Below are 13,786 nucleotides of genomic sequence, written 5' to 3' on the forward strand. Positions count from 1 at the left end.
ATTCTTTCTTCTGCTTAATCTAGTCTATTGTTGAAGCTTTCAATTATATTTTTATTCCATTCACTGAATTCCTCAGTTTTAAGATTTCTGTTTGTTTCTCTTTTATGATATCTATCTCTCTGTTGAATTTCTCATTCAGGTCATGAATTGTTTTCCTGATTTCTTTGCATTTTTATCTGTGTTCTCTTGTGTCTCACTGAGTTTAACGTCATTATTTTGAATTCTTTTTCAGACATATAATACATTTTATTTTCTTTGGAATCTGTTGCTGGAGAGTTATTGTGTTTCTTTGAAAGTGTAGCGTTTCCCTGTTTTTTCCATGTTTCTTTTGCCACTATGTGCATCTGGTGTAACAGTTACTTCTTCCAATTTTATGGATTGGCTTTCATAGGGAAAGACTTTTCTATAGATGCATCCATAGCGTTGGGTGGGTAGGGTGCTTTGGATTTGATTATGGATTGGCACAGTAGCATAGTTTCTGCTTAATTTCTTCAGCTGTAATTGATTGTGTCAGTGGTATCTCTGAGTTTCTCAGTGACTTAGACTGTCATTGTTAGTGGAGGCCATGCTGAGGCTTTGCTGAGGATGGAGATGCCAAGCAGGCCAGTCCTTGAGCACCAATGGTGGCAACAGCGGTTAGGATGGGCCTGTGCTCAGGCCCTTGGATGGCATATATGGGCACCAGCAGTAGCAGGAGGGATGGGCCTACCCACAGGTGTCCTCCAATATTGCACACGGGCACTACCTACATTAGGCAGAGCAGGCCAATCTCCAGGCCTCCAGATGGCATGCTTGAGTGCAGGCAACAGTGGGTGGTGGGCTGGGCATGCTTGATGCATGTGGGGGCCAGTGTCAGCAAGTGGGGCAAGCCTCTCCTCAGGACCTCTCAATGGCAGGCGCTGGTGGCAGCAGTCATGGTAGACCATTCCTCAGGCCCCTAGACGATGCACATGGGTGCTGGCAGTGGGTGGGGCATGTCTGGTCCCTGGACAGTGCATGTAGGTGATGGTGGCTGCAGCGGATGGGGCAGACTGATTCCCAGGCCCCATGTGGGCATAGACAGTGGCAGGCAGGGTGCTGCACCTTTCGCAGGAGCCATCTTATGACAATGAGGTGATGTGCTGAGACAGTGAAACAGAAAGACAGAAGGATCTGGAATATCTGACACCGTGGAGCCATCACAGTCATCCTAGATTGCCTGCTTTGGGGATCATTTCACATGAGAGAAAGATTAACTCCTAATTCACTTTAAGCCAATTTGATTTTAAGCCTTTACTTTAGGCAACGCATGCAAATCCTGATTCAGAAGTCACTTCAGACATACCAGAACTCAAAACACATTCTGAAAAAAAAAAAAAAAAATCACTGAAGGAGGTTCTTTAGCAAGTGAAGACAACAGCTCTGGTGGCTGGTCACCAGAGCGGGTGCTGAGGCAGTACCTTTGCCAGAGTGTTGCGGGACGCGGTGATTCCCTCCAACATCAGTTTCACTGCCTGGGACAGAGGCTTCTGGGCACCCAGCAGCATACTGGTCTCCATCCCAAAAGCTGCCTGGGGGAGAGAGAAGGGCAAGGTCATCCCTGGGGCACAGAAGGTCAGCAGATCCAGGGCAAAGCCTGGCATCATTCTGCTAGACACCTGGACTCTGGGCTAAGGGTTTATATGCATCATATCATCAGCTGCTTACAAGAACCCATGAAAATTTGATCCCCATGGAATGCTGTGAGGATGAAGTAGCTCATAGTAGCTATTCAATAAACTTAGCTTTCTTTCTTGACAAGATGCATTTCCCCTGAAATGCAACCTTCCTTAAGTGTTCATTCTATACTAGCTTCACAGTGAAGTGAATGAATAGCAAAAATGATAAAGGAATAGCAATGTGATAAAGAGGAATCCAGTCACTGTCCCCACACTGCAGTTCCCTGACCTGCCCCACCCCCACATAAAGTGGGGTTTGGGGTTACTGGGGCCACTGCTGAGTCTACTGGGGTGAAGAGCCAAGTCATACCCTATAGGGAGTGCAGAGTGAAGGCAGCCTTTGGGCTGAGAGTTAGGCAGACCTGAGATCAAATCTTGCTTCTGCCATTGACCAGCTCCAGGCCAGGCCCTGCACCTGTCCCTTGCTCAAGAATGAGTTAGTAGCCCCAAACTCACACTAGGTTGCTTTGAATATTCAAAGAGACAGAATGTATGCAGAATATATGAAGCACACAGGAGTTGCTGGTATGTTAGAGGACAGGAGAGAGGGGAAGAGAGAAGGAAAGGGAAGAGGGAGAGAAGAGACCCCTCTACCCCATGTGGCCCTCCTGGCCCCCATGCCCGACTGTCACCCATCACCTTGGCCAGGATGTCCATGGCGGTGTAGGTCAGCATGTCCTGCATGGACACTGGGGTCTGCCCATCTGCCTTGGCTTCTAGAATCTCCACCAGCTGCTCAGCCTTCTCGTTGAATGTTTCCATTAAGCTAACCAAGGAGCTGGAGAAACAGCACAGGCATCAACGGCCACTGGCCAGCCCAATATAGTGGACTGCCACGTGCCCTCCCTCTCTGCAGAGAGGATACTGTGCAGAGTGAAGGTGGGTGGTCCCTCTCGTCTTTCTGGCCTCCCCTTGCAACCCAGATTGCAGGTTGGAGTTGTAGTAACTGAACTAAACCCTGGGGTTTCACCATTCTCCTCCACTCAGGATGAATGCTGTTCTGTTGCTCTTGTCCTAACAGTTCCACAGGTCCTCTGTTGGTCACTGTGGCCCCTCAGCCCTGATCTCAAAGGGGCATGACAGTGTAGAAACTCTGGGCCTCGTAGAGTCCACGAGAGGGCAGCCCCGGTTCCCCTCCTGCCCCTCTACTCCCATTGCCTGCTCTCCTTACCTGCCCTGCCCTGGGCACCAGCTGCAGCATTTTGTTTTCCCACTTCACTGCCTGTCCTTGAGCAATCATGGTGTCCATCTCTATGTGGAAATGAGTCCTCAGATACCATTTGCACCCCAGAGCTCCCAACCCACATGGCTGCCTCCCAGGCACAGAGCTTAGAAAGACATACAGAAGAATGCACTCCAAACTCACAAAAATGGCAACCCCAAGGGAGTTGGAAGGAGGGGACTGCCACTTTGTACATTACATGTCTCTGAAATTTTGCTAAGAGAAAATGCTGCTTTTATCATTCAAAGAAATGTTCTTTTTATTTATTTGTTTGTTTGTTTGTTTTTCCTAGATGGAGTCTTGCCCTGTCGCCCAGGCTGGAGTGCAATGGCCCAATCTCGGCTCACTGCAACCTCTGCCTCCTGGGTTCAAGCAATTCTGTTTCAGGCTCCCGAGTAGCTAGGATTACAGGTACGTGCCAGCATGGCTGGCTAATTTTTGTATCTTTAGTAGTGACGGGGTTTCACCATGTTGGCCAGGCTAGTCTCAAACTCCTGACCTCATGATCTGCCCACCTTGGCCTCCCAAAGTGCTGGGATTACAGGCGTGAGCCACCATGCCCGACCCTAGAAATGTTAATCTTATGGCCGGGCGCAGTGGCTCAAGCCTGTAATCCCAGCACTTTGGGAGGCTGAGATGGGCGGATCACGAGGTCAGGAGATCGAGACCATCCTGGCTAACATGGTGAAACCCCATCTCTACTAAAAAATACGAAAAACTAGCTGGGCGAGGTGGCAGGCGCCTGTAGTCCCAGCTACTGGGGAGGCTGAGGCAGGAGAATGGCGTAAACCCGGGAGGCGGAGCTTGCAGTGAGCTGAGATCCGGCCAGTGCACTCCAGCCTGGGCGACAGAGCCAGACTCCGTCTCAAAAAAAAAAAAAAGAAATGTTAATCTTTTAATATTAATCTGAGTACAGAGTACACGGGTATTCTTTGTTCTATTCTTATTCTTGAAACATATCTAAAAATTTGAAATTATTTCCAAATAGAAAGTTTTTAAAAAGAGAAAATGGGGCCGGGGCCAGGGCCAGGGGCTCATGCCTAAAATCCCAACACTTTGGAAGGCGAAAACAGGAGGATTGCTTGTGGCCAGGAGTTCCAGACCAGCCTGGACAACACAGCAAGACTCCGTCTCTACAAAAAAATTAAAAAAAAAAAAATAGCTGGGCATGGTGGCACACTCCTGTAGCCCCAGCTGCTTGAAAGGCTGAGGCAGGAGGATCACTTGAACCCAGGGGGTCTAGGTTAGAGTAAGCTATGGTCACACCACGGCACTCCAGTCTGGGTGAAAGAGCGAGACCCTGTCTCTAAAAAAGAGAAAGAGAGAGAGAGAGAGAATGGGAGAAGAAAAACTAAAGTAGTAACCAGCTCTTCATTGCCCATCTAGCCCATGCACACGCCTGGCAGCAGGTGAGCCTGGGGTTTTCCACTCTCATCTGGTCCCTTTGCAACATAAAACACTTTGAAGCTTGCTGTTGCTCTTAGGAGGGGGATGAAAATCTTCATCTGAGCTTAAGAGCTGGAGTCCACTTCTTGCCGACCTCTACCTGTAACGCTGCCTTCCTGTTCCAAGGGCCTTTTAGCTCCTCCAAATACAATGCTCCTGCCCACCTTGGGGCTGGTGCACACACATCCCCTCTCCTGGAGTACTCACCCTCCATCCCCCACAACCATCACTACCTGAATTCCTCCCTTTTCCAGATGGACACTCAAAGGCCACTTCCTCAGGCAATAACTCTTGAGCCCCAGGTAGGTGCCATATATGCTCCCACAACAGCCTTGACTTTTTCTCATAACCCTTACATGGTTGGTAAGTATATATTTATTTGCAAGATTATTTGTTGTCTTTTTTTAAAAATCACATTTAAGTTGATTATCCAGATAGTATGTGGCCAGTTATTGCAGAAACACTGAATCTCTTACAGCTATTGTAGAAACAAACATGGGCTACAGTGTTAGGTGAACAATAAAATCCTGACTCCCTTGGTAGACTCAGACCAAGGTCTTCCCGTAAAACCCAAATCTAGAAAAGTAGAAACTAGCAATTTACTCTCACAATTTTATTAAAAGTACGAAAGGATATTCTGTGTGGGTAATGGTTGGAGATGAAACTCATCAGTGGTTCCTATTTTTTCTTCATTAGTGAATTAGGATTCATCAAGGCTCGAGAATACTTTCATAAACACTTATAGGCCATCTTCTAAAGTTTCTTTCATAAAGCCTTGTAAATTTGGCATTTACAATAAAACAGTCATCTCTAAGACAACACCTTATTGTGAGATTAAAAAATAAAAATATCTGGTGATGGTTGTGTAATAATGTGAATGAATTTAATACCACTGAACTGCACACCTAAAAATGGTTAAGATGGTAAACTTTATGCTATGTGTATAAAAAGTTAAAGAAAAATGTCTGTGAAAGCACTTCATAAACTATAAAGCACTGTTCACAAGGTTCTATGTGCTGAGATGCTTCATCAAGACAATGACATGGTTATGTCATGATCATGTGGGCCATCATCTGGTTAGAATTGATGTCTCCCATAACGTCAAAGCTTCCTGAAGTTTGCTTGGCTGGCCTTTGTAACCCTGGCTCTCAGCACAATAAGTATTTTTTAAATAAATGTATCTTTCCAGTCTATTCCTTCCCATTTTCACTTCTGACAACTTTCCAGTAAGACTGAGACTATTCCAATTCATTGATTCACTTACGCATTCATTCACTCTATGGGCATTCCTGGAGGGCTTGTGGGGTGCCTGGTGCTGGGCGCAGGAGTCAGGGACAGGGTGCGTCTTCTGCCTTCAGGGATCCGTGGTCTAGTGAGGGAGGTGGACATGAATGGAAGCACTGCATTGGGTGTGACAGGTGCCTTGATGGAGGCATGAACTCAGCCTCAGTAGGTGACATCTTAGCTGGGTATCAAAGGAGGAACAGGAATTCCCCAGAGGTTCACATTGAGGCAATGGGAACAGCAGAGATGCCAGAAAGAGCATAGTGGTTTCCAGAAAGGCTGGGGAGAGGGGAATGCAAAGGTTGGAGGGGTTTAGGGGCAGACTGAGGGTGAATGGGGTCTGATCTTCATCTCTCAGCTGATAGGAAGCCATTGATGGCTTCAGAACAGGGGAGTGGCATGGTCATATCTGAGTCTTAGCAAGATCTCTCCAGGGTGGTGAGTGGATATATTGGAGGTGGGAAACAGGAGTAGCCAACTGTAGCAAGAGTTCCAGCAAGGATATTTATACAGTCCTCCACAGATTACATAGTCAAGAGTAGCTTCACAGTGGAGAAACCTGGAAGGCACCACCTCAACCACTGAGCAAACTTAACATGGCCAGCAATGGGACAAATCAGTAGCATGTGCCTCCTGATACAATGCCCCAAGGAGGACACAGCATCACTCTGTAGCATTACCACCAAAGAGGGATAGCCTGAGTCTAACAGTGCAGAGAGACAGCTGACAAATTCAAACTGAAGGACCATCTACAAAACTGTCCTGTCATCTTCAAAAATGTTAAGGTAAAGAAAGCCAAAGAAAGGCTGAGAACTGTTCTAGAATAAAGGGGGCTAAAGTGACAGGGGAATTAAATGAAACACATGAACATGGATTAGATTTTAGACAAAGAAAATAAAACAGCTACAACTGCACAAATGACAAATTTTGAATATGAACTGTGAATTAGATGATGGTATTAGATTAATATCATTAATTTTCTCATTTTGATAAACTATAGTTTGTAGTCATTGTTCTTAGGAAATACACATGGGAAGTATTTAAAGGTGGAGAATGCAATGTCTCTAACTTACTCTTAAATGGTTTTATAAAATATGTAGTATATAAAAAATATAAATATATGTATACACACACAACAATAAATACATTTACATATACACTCATAAAGAGAAGAAATGATAAGGCAAATGGTGATTTAAATAATAAACAATAAGTGAATCTGGGTAAAAGATATACAAGAGTCCTTTACACTATTCTGGTGATTTTTCTATAAATTTAAAATTATATCAAAGTAAAAGATTACCTTCTTTACAATGTTAAAATAGAGTTACCATATGACTCAGAAATTCCACTAGGTAACTATCCAAGAGAAATGAAAACATACGTCCATACAAACACTTGTACAAAAATGCTCATAGCAGCATTTTTCATAACAGCCAAAAAGTGGAAACAACCCAAAAGTCCATTAACTGATGACTGGATAAGCAATATGTGGTATATCCATACAATGAAATATTATTTGGCAATAAAAAGGAATGAGGCATTAATATAGATGACACCACGGATGAGCCTTAGAAACATGATGCTAATGAAAGAAGCCAGGCATAAAGGACCTTGTATTGCATGATTCCATTTATATGAAATGTCTACAATGCAAAAATCCATAGACACAGAAAGTAATTAGCGGTTGCCAGCAGCAGATAGGGGAATTGGGAAGAAATGGGGAGTCACTGCTTTTTTTTTTTTTTTTTTTTTGAGGTGGAGTTTCGCTCTGTCGCCCAGGCTAGAGTGCAGTGGCATGATCTCAGCTCACTGCAACCTCCACCTCCTGGGTTCAAGTGATTCTCCTACCTTAGCCTCCCAAGTAGCTGGGATTACAGGCATGTGCCACCACACCCAGCTAATTTTTGTATCTTTAGTAAAGACGTGGTTTCTCCATGTTGGCTAGGCTGGCCATGAACTCCTGACCTCAGGTGATCCGCCCGCCTCAGCCTCCCAAAGTGCTGGGATTACAGGCGTGAGCCACCACGCCCAGCTGAATGACTGCTTTTGAGGGTGATGAAAATGTTCTAAAATATACTGTGTTGATGGTTATACAACTCTATGAATAAACTAACACCATTGAATCGTACACTTTAAATGGGTGAGTTGTATGGTATGTGAACTATACCTCCACAAAAGTTATTTAAAAAGTAAAATACAGTCATGTGTTACTTAACAACAAGTATACATTCTGAGAAATGTGTCGTTAGGGAATGTCTTCATTGTGTGAACAGCACAGAGTATACTTACACAATGCTAGACAGTATAGCCTACCACACACCTAGGCCATATGGTCTAGACTATTGCTCCCAGGCTGTACACCTGTGCAACAGGTTACTGAAACACAATGGTATTTGTATATCTGAACATAGAAAAGGTACAGTAAAAACACAGTCTAAAAGATTTTTTTAAATGGTCCACCTGTATAAGGCACTTACCATGAATGGAGCTTGCAGGACTGGAAGTTGCTCTGGGTGAGTCAGTGAGTGAGTAGTGAGTGTGAAGGCCTAGGACATTACTGCACACTACTGTAGACTTATAAAAACTAGACACAGGCTACACTGAGTTTAAAAATTTTTTTCTTTCTTCAATAATAAATTAGCCTTAGCTTACTAGAACTTTTTACTTTATAAACTTCTCAATTTTTTAATATTTTTGACTCTTGTAATAACACTTAGCTTAAAACATAAACACTGTTCAATTGTACAAAAATATTATCTTCTTTGTATCCTTATTCTATATGCTTTTTTATTTTTATTTTTTATTTTTAAAACTTTTTTGCAAAAAACTAAGACACAAACACACACATTATATCACTGCCTTCCACCTCCGCATCTTGCCTCACTGGAAAGTCTTCAGGGGCAATAACAGGCATGGAGCTGTCATCTCCTATGATAACAATGCCTTCTTGTGGATGCATCCTGAAGGACCTGCCTGAGGCTGTTGTACAGTAAACTTTTAAAAAAATATATAAGTAGAAGGAACCCACTCTAAAAGAATGGTTAAAAGTATAGTAAATATATAAATCAGTAACATAGTCAATTATTATCATTATCTATATTATGTACTGTCCATAATTGCATCTGCTAGACTTTGGTATGACTGGCAGTGCAGTAGGTTTGTTTACACCAGCACCACCACAAACATGCAAGTAATGCATTGCACTTCGACATTACCATGGCTACAACATCACTAGGCAATAGCAATTTTCAGCTCCATTATAATCTTATGGGACCACTGTCACATATGCATTCCGTCATTGACTGAAACATTATTATACAAAGCACAACTATATCACCAAAACACAAAAACTAAAATGAATAAAAGAAGAAGCCCTGACAAGGAGTGATGAGGTCTGATGGGGGGAGCTCTTGGAGGACAGGAACCCCCATGCTTCTGGCCATCATGGGCACTCAGCCCTTGATGTTCCCAAACTGCGTGGGAGCCTCACTCATCCCCACTGGACCAGCCTGTCTCTCTCTCTCCCTTTTGACTGTTAACACTCTGTCTTTCCCCTTTTTCCTCTCTCCCTTCAGCTGAGTGAGGCCCCCTTGGGTGGACACTTCCCTCCCCAAGGCCGACCTACACTTCAACAGTCCCCACTGCCTCTAGACAGGCAGGAGCCATGGAGCCTCCGGCCACACTCACCTCCGGCTGAAGGCCAGGTCTATGACTCTCCGCTGCTTGTGCCAACGCTCATAGTTGCATTCGGACACCAAGCCTTGGCCGAAGAGTCTGCAGGAGACACACACTTGATGCAGGAAAGAGGGTGGGGGGTGGGGAGTGATTGCGTGATGGGCTTGGGGTCACATTTTGGGATGAGGAAACGGTTTTGGAGCTAGGTGGTGGCAATGGTTGCGCCACATTGTGAATGTGCTGAATTCCACTAGACTGTACCCTCTAAGGGGGGGAAATGGTGAATGTTATGTCAGTTTTACTGGAATTTTAAAAATAACTTAAAAAGGAACAGGGTGATTGTGAGGCCAACCTCAGTGGCCTCTACATTCCCTGCCATCTGGAGGTTGGGGGAGAAGGAGGAAAGTGCTCGTGACAAGAGTGGGACCACTGTTTACGGGGCACTCATCACATGCCTGGCAGCCAGGGCCTCAGGCTCAATTCTACACCCCACATTCTGGACCACACTGGCCCTCGCTCACAGCAGGGCTCTCCTGACCTCCCACCCGGGCCTTCCACCACGCCTCCTTACCTCTCACCAAACACAGTCTGGAGCGCACGGTACATCTTGGAGTCCTTGTTGTACTTGGTTGACATCAGGAACTTCTAAATATCCCCAAAAAACCAACATAGTCTCATGCACCCGTGAGTAGCTGCAAAATGCTCTTCTGAGACATGCCCAGAATAATCACCATTGACTGAGTCCCAGCCGCAGTGTGCCCACTTCCCGTGCATGATCCCACACAATCCTCCCTATCTTCAGGTAACATCAGCCGTGTGGGGATGGGGAAAATGCAGCACAGAGGGGCGAAGTGATTTTCCTACGGACGTACAGTCAGAGAGTGTGGGGAGGGCTTGCTCACTCCAGTGTCACACTTGGAACCCCATACCATGTCACCTTCCAGAGCAGCAAAACAGGAAAAGGCAAATGCTGCTCTGAAACCAGAGTGAGAAAGGGAGAAGCCCTTCTGGGAGAGGAAGGGCTTCTGGGACATAGGAAGGACACTCGGCACAAATTTAACATTACTAGCATGCACTCAACCCGGGCAGTCAATGAAGACTCCCTGGAGGAAAACCCAACTTACCTCACCAAGAGCTGGATGGTAACAATAGTCACATTAGCCAACAGCTCTTGGGGCAGGACTGCCCAGTGGTAACAGCATGGGCTGTGTAGTCAGCCAGCTTCAATTTGGATCTGGGCTCAGCATCCCTGCTGCACCACGTGCTAACTCTGGGACCCTGGATGAGTTACTCACCTCCTCTGCCCCTCAGTTTCCTCATCTTAGATGGATATAAGAAGAGTTCCTGCCTGGCAAGTTTGTTGTGAAGAGTGTCAGTTCTACATGAGAAGTGCTAAGAATGGTGCCCGGCACACAGCAGGTGCTCAATAAATGTCAGGTGCACAGCTGCACCCTGCAATTCACTCAATGCCCAGTCAACCCAAGTTGCTGAGATTACAGGCGTGAGCCACGACGCCTGGCTGCAGGTATTGTTTTTATGCTCATCTTACACACACATGGAGAAACTGAGGTTTAAAACTGACCCAAGGTTACACACATAGTAAATGGTAGACACAGGATTTGAATTTGCTGCAGAGAGAGGGGAGAAATGGCTATGATCCAGACCAAGGGAGCACAGGTCCCCTGGAACATTCAGGCAGAGGTGCATGAGTGGGAAGGGGCTGCAGGGGTTGCAGGGCCTAGAGCCCAGAGGCCTGCTCTCTGAGCTACTGCTTTATCCTGTGGGTGCTAGGAAGCAGTAAGAGGATGACTCAACTATCAGTTAACCCGGGTGCTGCTAGCTTCTCTGAGATTAGCTCCTGGGAGTCTAACATTGATTTTTCAGCTGAAAGGAAGCCCCAGAAGTGGCTGACTTTGTGTCATGAACCACATTCCAGGGACCTCAAATGTACCCCAAACACTGTCATTTGTAACCCAAGTTCTGTCCCACCAAGAGGAAGACTGTGACAGTAAATGCCCACTTTACAGGCCCTTCTCAAATACCCTAGAGTCACCTGAGGTCTAAGTGAGCCATTCTTAGATTGAACTGAAGATCCCTACCATTAAGGCAGAGTAGCCTCAGTCAGGGTCTGACCAGGTGACCCCTCACAACCAGGCACTCCCATGGCCTGCTGTTCCAGAGGTTGGGGATCCTGTCATGGCCTGGTGACATAAATTGTGGGATGTGAGGGATGCACAGGGAACCCCCAGTGCCTTGCTGCTTCCTCTGGTCACACACACACGCTGATGGCACACTTCCACCCAGGAAGGAGAAACTGCTAAAGACTTGCCCTTGTGCCATAAACAACCAGAAAACCTGGGAAATGTATGAAATGTCTGCTTTCAGACACTGGACAACAGGCAGTGCAGGATTGTGAACCTCAAGAGAAGGATGGGAAAAATGTGAGACCTATGACCTACGATTACCCAGCTTTCTACCCAGAGGCAATTCCAGGACAGCAGCACAAAGAGAAAAGACCTAAATGCAGTCCAGCAGACATGCCAGGTTGAATAGACAGAGATCAGAGGCTAGGCAGACCAAAGGAGGCCAGAATTAGTAGGACAAAGTACCAGGGAGAAGCTATGCATAGAAAGAGCTCCTATGCAGCAATCTGCATGGGGTCCCTCGGGTCTTCAGATGTATACCAATCTATGCGAATGTAGGGTGGAACTTCAGAAGACTGGCCAAAACAACTGCTGGGGAATGAAGAATTACTGGGTGACTACAGACTGAAGAATTCTCAGAGCTTACATGGGGCCAATAATTATTCAAGTTTCCACTACCCAGAATAGACAAACCTCAGACACAAGACCTTCAGTAGAGGCCCCAGAAAGGTCACTCCTTAGCAGTGGGGCTAAACTAGCTGTCAAGTAAAAGTCTACTCTAGACCCACCCTTATAAAAGCCTTAAAGCAAGCCTGGAAAGGATCAAACTGATCTGCAAGTAACTTTATCATCTCTCAGAATGAAGTCAAACAGTCTTTAAAGGAATATAACAAAATCTAGTGCCCAAAAGTGTAAAATTCACAATGTTCAGTATCCAGTAAAAAATCATTAGACATGCCACAAAGCAGGATATTATGACCTATATCTACGCCCAGATAATGGAATGATAGAACTAGTAAATAAGAACTATAAAACATCTATTACTAATATGATCATGGAACTCACACATCTAAGAAATTCAAAGGATCCCAAATAGAATTAACACAAAGAAAAGTACAGCAAATAAAGTATACCAAGGCAGATTATAATCAATTACTGATATCAGTGATAAAGAGAAAAATCTTAACAGTAGACAGAGATGAAGTGATATAATATTATTTGAAGATATATTTATATAAGTTAAAGATGAAATTATAAACCCGATGAAAACCACTAAGGAAGAGAGAAAAGGAACCAATAAGATAACAGTGGTTAGCTGGGCATGGTGGTAGTCCCCGCTACTCAGGAGGCTGAGGTGGGAGGATTGCTTGAGCCCAGGAGTTTGAGGCTGTGATGAGCTACGAAACCTGGGGAACAGAGTGAGATCCTGTCTCAATCAATCAATCAATAAGACAATAGTAGAAATGAAACAGAATACTAAAACATACTTAATCCAAAAGAAGGCAAGAAAGGAGGAATAGGGAACAAACAACAGGTGGGACAAATAGAAAACAAAGAGTAACATGGTAGTTTTTTTTTTTTTTTTTTTTTGAGATGGAGTCTCGCTCTGTTGCCCAGGCTGGATTTCAGTGGCCAGATCTCGGCTCACTGCAAGCTCCGCCTCCCGGGTTGATGCCATTCTCCTGCCTCAGCCTCCCGAGTAGCTGGGACTACAGGCGCCCGCCACCTCGCCCGGCTAGTTTTTGTATATTTTTTTAGTAGAGACGGGGTTTCACTGCGTTCTCCAGGATGGTCTCGATCTCCTGACTTCGTGATCCGCCCATCTCGGCCTCCCAAAGTGCTGGGATTACAGACTTGAGCCACCGTGCCCGGCCAACATGGTAGATTTAAACACAGTGATATCAATAATTATAGTAAATGTAAACAACCTAAGCACTCTAATTAAAGGCAGAGATTGTCAGACTGTAAAAACAGCAAGAATCAACTGTGTGCTATCTATAAGAAACCCACTTTAAATATAAAAATGCAGATAGGTTAAAAGTAATATAATAGAAAAAGACATACTATGCAACACTAAGCATAAGACAGCTGGAATGGAGGCTGGGCACGATGGCTCATGCCTGCAATCCCAGCACGTTGAAAGGCTGAGGTGGGAGGATCACTTGAGGTCAGGAATTCAAGACCAGACTGGCCAACATGGTGAAACTCCATCTCTACTAAAAATGCAAAAATTAAGCTGGGTATGGTGGCGGGCACCTGTAGTCCTAGCTAGTTGGGAGGCTGAGGTAGGAGAATTGCTTGAACCTGGGAGGCGC

The 13,786-nt window shown here is 45.2% G+C and overlaps 1 protein-coding gene across 1 annotated transcript in view; it reads right to left on the reverse strand.

Annotated features, from left to right (window-relative positions):
• The window catches only part of LOC105518476 (cholesterol 24-hydroxylase), a 44,796-nt gene that overhangs the window by 19,061 nt on the left and 11,949 nt on the right, over positions 1 to 13,786 (reverse strand). Inside the window, exons 4-7 of the mRNA XM_011951484.1 lie at positions 9,899 to 9,972; positions 9,340 to 9,426; positions 2,337 to 2,475; positions 1,440 to 1,550 (exon numbers count right to left, since the gene is read on the reverse strand). Of these exons, the coding sequence (XP_011806874.1) occupies positions 1,440 to 1,550; positions 2,337 to 2,475; positions 9,340 to 9,426; positions 9,899 to 9,963 (402 nt within the window). The 5' untranslated portion in view covers positions 9,964 to 9,972. The remainder of the gene's footprint in view (positions 1 to 1,439; positions 1,551 to 2,336; positions 2,476 to 9,339; positions 9,427 to 9,898; positions 9,973 to 13,786) is intronic.

The sequence above is a fragment of the Colobus angolensis genome, unplaced genomic scaffold (genome assembly GCF_000951035.1).
Source record: "Colobus angolensis palliatus isolate OR3802 unplaced genomic scaffold, Cang.pa_1.0 Scaffold32, whole genome shotgun sequence".
In the NCBI taxonomy this organism is placed as follows: domain Eukaryota; kingdom Metazoa; phylum Chordata; class Mammalia; order Primates; family Cercopithecidae; genus Colobus; species Colobus angolensis.